The sequence below is a fragment of the Alligator sinensis genome, unplaced genomic scaffold, assembly GCF_000455745.1.
Source record: "Alligator sinensis unplaced genomic scaffold, ASM45574v1 scaffold340_1, whole genome shotgun sequence".
NCBI classification, from domain to species: Eukaryota; Metazoa; Chordata; order Crocodylia; family Alligatoridae; genus Alligator; species Alligator sinensis.
The window spans coordinates 321,062-325,950 of record NW_005842004.1 but is presented as its reverse complement, the minus strand read 5'-3'; the positions used below and the strand labels follow the sequence as shown (position 1 = coordinate 325,950).

Genomic DNA, 4,889 nt, shown 5'->3' with positions numbered 1-4,889 from the left:
GGGGTGCGTCCGGCTGCGGCGCATGCGCGTCCTAGGGTGCTCGAGCGGGAGACAGAAACCAGCAGGCGCGGCCGTTACTGCGGGTAGGAGCTGGGGTTACTGACCCGCGCCTGCGCACTGGCCCCGGGGATGCTGCGTGCGGGGCGCACCCCCCCCGGGGGCCGGGCAGCCTCCACCGTTAGCCGTGTCCGGGGGGGGTCGTGGGGTAACGGGGCTGTGTCCGTGTGTTGCGGCGCCCCGACGCCTCGCAGCCCGGCGGGGTTGTGTGACCCTCCCTTTCCTGGACAGAATCCGTCCAGCGCCGTCTCTGGCGCAGGGGACGGGGCCGGGGCAACCTCCCCCCCACTAATGGGGCCTGTTAGAGGGTGGCTGCAGCCCTGTGCATGGGGCCCGCACGGTGGGCACCATCCAGCCACCAGGAGGGGGCAGGGCGGCCTGGCCTGAGTGGGGGAGGGGGGCCTGCAGCCCCGGGCAGGGTGACCCGGTGTGGGGGAGCTTGAAGGGGGCACAGCTCAACCTGACAAGGGGAGGGGGAGTGGTTGGCCCCAAACCAGCCCCATAGGTGGAAAAGGGAGCAAGACCTGGTAGCACAGGGGGAAGGAAAGGACCTGGCTCCAACTGGGCATTGAGGGCTTGACGTTTGGGAATTTGTCAGGGGGGAGGGTGACTGTATTAATGGCCACTGCTCCCCTGCCAACCACATTTCCTGACCTGTGGGGAGCCCTGGGAGCCAGGTGCAGTGTGTTCGTGGTCTGCGTCTGGCCTGCGGGCTGGAAGCTGAGCACTATGATCCACAGGGCCTTCGAATGATCAGCATTGCCATTTTCTTTAGCCACTTGCAAAAAAGAAAAAAAGTTATTTCCTTCAGGAATACAGGAGGATCCTTTCATTCACGTATTTTAGGATGTCATAAACCAGCCATAGTAAAAAAAACACTTTATCCAAAAATACATAGTACAGCAATGCTCATGCGCGCAGAGATATACCTAATACAGTGCTAAGTAATATATACTTACAGGGAGGGAAGTATCTGGAGACTGAAGAAAACCCTGTACGTTCTGAAGTGAAAGTAACTTTTTGTTGTTTATTTATCCAGAGCTACTTATTTAGTCGTGGAAAAGGTGTGTGGTGTGGAATAAATGACTACATCAGGGCCAGTCCTAGTTTCACTAGCCTCTAATTTTAAAATGTCTAAAGTAGTTTAAAACCACACTTGATTTAAAAATATCCTAAATTGTCTGGCAAGCTTTCATCCAAAGCTAATTATCGTGAAGAACCTAATCATTAACTGGCAGCCTCAGAATTGTACGGTGTCTCTAAAGATGTGGTCTCCATGACGATGGTTTGGCATTCAGCCTACAAAAATGTGTGGGGGTATTTAAATTTGCACACTCATGAGTGGTCCCCCTGAGGTCAGTGACTACAATCAGACTGTTCTCAATGCATAAAGTAAGCACTTAGGTCCTGTGTCTTACAAAAAGCATACTATGTCCATTAATGCTTTAGCACTATTTTAGTCTGCTTTTACCACAAATATAGTAAGCAATTTTATGGGCAAGGCACATCTTTAGACCGTTTTCCAGGAGACAGGATAACTTTTCACTGTTAGTGTATATAAATGCCAGCAGATATGGAATGCCATAATTAAAAATAAGGAGAACAGTAGGCCATTAATCAACAATTTGAGGATGTGCAAAACTTTCTAAATAAGCTTTTATTATATTATAAAATTATAAAACATATTATTATATGTCTACTAAATAGGCTCTTTACCTAAAAGAAGATGGCTGATCCTTGGCAAGAATGCATGGATTATGCAGGCACTTTAGCAAGAAAAGCTGGAGAGGTAAGAGACTCTATATATGTTACATAATATTTCTTGAAAACTCAGATAGGCCTTTTGGAGAAATCTAGCTTTTAAGCCTGGCCAAATGTTCTACCTGTGTTTTGTCAAAAATATAAATTGTTATCCATCTTTCATGGCAGAGTGAAGTGTTGAGTTCAAAATTCTCTCTCCAGTTTCTCAGCTGGGATAATTTAGAAGAAAAAATATGTGGCTTTTTGAGTCATTGTCTAGCCATGATTTGTATTTTGTCCCTGACCTGCAACAAAAGCACTGTAAAGAAGGAAAGCAGCATCTCTCACTTTTCTCTTGCAGCACTTTGATCTTCTGCCCAAAGGCTGACAGTCTTTCCACAAGTTCTTTCACAGCCCCTTATCTCTCCTCTTTGCCCTGTGCAAACAGGTTGTATAAGTCTCTATTCCATCCCTCCTTATCAAGTTTCTCTCCCTTAGTGTAGATCAGTAATTCCCAAAGGTTGTCCTGTGGCACATTATTGCAGAGAGGAAGTATGCTATGGGATCCCCTTGTGTGTGAAGGTAAATGCTCTCTTCTCCCATCTGGCACCCTGCTCTTGCCCCAGTTACTTCAGTCTGGAACAGCCTGCCACCAGAAGTGGTTCAAGCGCCTACATTGAACACCTTCAAGAGCAAACTGGATGCTTATCTTGCTGGGATCCTATGACCCCAGCTGACTTCCTGCCCTTTCGGCAGGGGGCTGAACTCGATGATCTTCCGAAGTCCCTTCCAGCCCTAATGTCTATGAAATCTATGAAGCTATGCCTGCAATTGCTTCTCTAGGTACTGCTGTTGCAGCTGCCTTCCCTGCCCTTCCACAGCCCCAGGCAGCCCCTTTATTGGCCACCACCATGCTTCCAGTAGCATGCTCTTCTGTGAATGGGCAGGTGGAAGGACCCACAGATAGGGCTGTGCTTTGAAGCCTGGCTGATCCCCTCCACTCCTCCTCTGCTTCTGGGGATGGCAGAAAGGGCCATAGGTGTGGATGCCAGCATGTGAGACCCTGCCTGAGCAGCCTTAGTAGCAGGGGCTGCCCTTGCCCTCTGAAGTAGAGACCAGGGGGCAGACAGTGGAAAGAACAAGGTGTAGCAGTGTTAGATCCTGCTCCCACCAACCTTAAGTGGCACCAGCTGGATCAGTGATTCTCAATTTATTTACTCTCAAGGCCCCCCCTCCACATCTTATCTGTTAGAGATTTTCAGCTGGGTGAAGCAAATTCAGAAAAGTAATGGAGTTATTTTTTCAACAGTACTCCTCAGCACTGGTATGATGTCTTCTAGCCTGGGAATGAAATGTTACATGTTTAGGGAAAAAAAAAGTGTGCGGTGCACACAACCTTTTGGGTGTAAGAGTGAAATTTTCCACCAGTTTTAATTCAGGAAAAAAGTGTCTCCCAGTTGGAAACATTAGTGTAAATGACTGTAGTCTGACGTTACAGTAGAATAAAAGAAGAGACAGATCTCTAGTTATAATGATGGCCAGATCTTTACCTATTACCTTTGGTTTTACAGTGTATCACCTGTAACCCAAAGAGCCATGCAGTTTTCAGAATTTCATTAAGTTGCTTCAATTATCTCATTAAATTTTTTTTTTTTAATTGTCTCATTTCTGCTCAGGGCCCTTAGATGCATTTTTTTGGTCCAGAGGCATAAATTCTTACTCCTGCTTGTCTTGCATTGGCTGCAGTCAGATATACATTGTCTGCCCTGGAATACAGATTTCAGCATTTTCATTCAGCATTGTAGTATTATTGTAAATTACTACATTATTATTAGAGTGTCAATTTTGAAAAATTCTAACGAAATAGAGGTGCACAAGGTTTCATTCTCAAATGGGACTTTTTGTGAAGCACCTAAAATACATATGTAAGTTTACTAGGATTGTGGTGTAGATTGGAGGGTGGAGAGCCCTGAGTTCATGTTTTCTAATTCAGGATTCGTCACTGATTTCGTTTGTGTCTTTGCATACTGGACAAATTGTAATAAATTGAAGAGATCATCATTGTTTTGAGTTTGTGTGCGGAAATAGAATATCTAGTGTTTTCCAGGAGTTTTATTTTAAAAAATAATTTTCTTTTCAGGTTGTCCGTGAAGCACTGAAAAAAGAAATATCTATTATGACTAAAAGCTCCCCAGCAGATCTGGTAACTGTTACAGATCAAAAAGTGGAACAAATGATTATTTCTGCAGTAAAAGAAAAATATCCTTCTCACAGGTATAACTTCTGTTTGTATTAAAAATGCTGTCTTGGAAAGTAGTGACCAAAAGAATAGATCAGGGGCTGGCAACCTACGGCGTGCGTACCCAACGTGGCACACGGCATGGTTTTTATTAGCGTGCGGGCTGCTTCCCGCCCCAAGAGGCGGGAAGAGGTGTGCCCAAATTGAGCAGCACGTGGCTGCCTGGGAACAGCCTTGTGCTTCTGCTGACCCTTGCCACCTCTGGACCCCAACCCTGGAACGCCTCCAACCCCAGCCAGGTAAGAGCCCCTGGCCCCAGTCTTAACCCCCTTGCAATGGCTCCGGCCCCAACCCCACGCTGCTGGCCACATGCCACCGGCAGGCCCCAGCCGGCACCCCCACTGCCGTGGGCCCTGGGCCCGGCCACGTGCGGCCCCAGCCAGCACAACTACTGCTGCAGGCTCTGGCCCAGTGCCAACACCGGGGCAGAGCCGTCAGCGGTGTTGGGATGGGGCTAGGGCCGCAGACCTACACGGGCCCTGGCCCCATCCCGGAGCTACAGACAGCCCTGGCCACCGGCAGGCCCCAGCCGGCACCCCCACTGCCGTGGGCCCTGGGCCCGGCCACGTGCGGCCCCAGCCAGCACAACTACTGCTGCAGGCTCTGGCCCAGTGCCAACACCGGGGCAGAGCCGTCAGCGGTGTTGGGATGGGGCTAGGGCCGCAGACCTACACGGGCCCTGGCCCCATCCCGGAGCTACAGACAGCCCTGGCCATGTGCTGGCAGCAGGGCTGGCCAGCACTACCGCCGCCACCAGGGCAGGCTGTTGGCAGCGCCGGGAGGAGGGCACGGG

At 49.2% G+C, this 4,889-nt stretch overlaps 1 protein-coding gene across 1 annotated transcript in view; it reads left to right on the top strand.

Moving 5' to 3' along the window:
- The window catches only part of IMPA1 (inositol monophosphatase 1), a 14,944-nt gene continuing 10,055 nt past the window's right edge, over window positions 1–4,889 (top strand). The window contains exons 1-3 of the mRNA XM_006021750.3: window positions 1–83; window positions 1,765–1,846; window positions 3,938–4,071. Coding sequence (XP_006021812.1) covers window positions 1,784–1,846; window positions 3,938–4,071 — 197 coding nt within the window. The 5' untranslated portion in view covers window positions 1–83; window positions 1,765–1,783. The remainder of the gene's footprint in view (window positions 84–1,764; window positions 1,847–3,937; window positions 4,072–4,889) is intronic.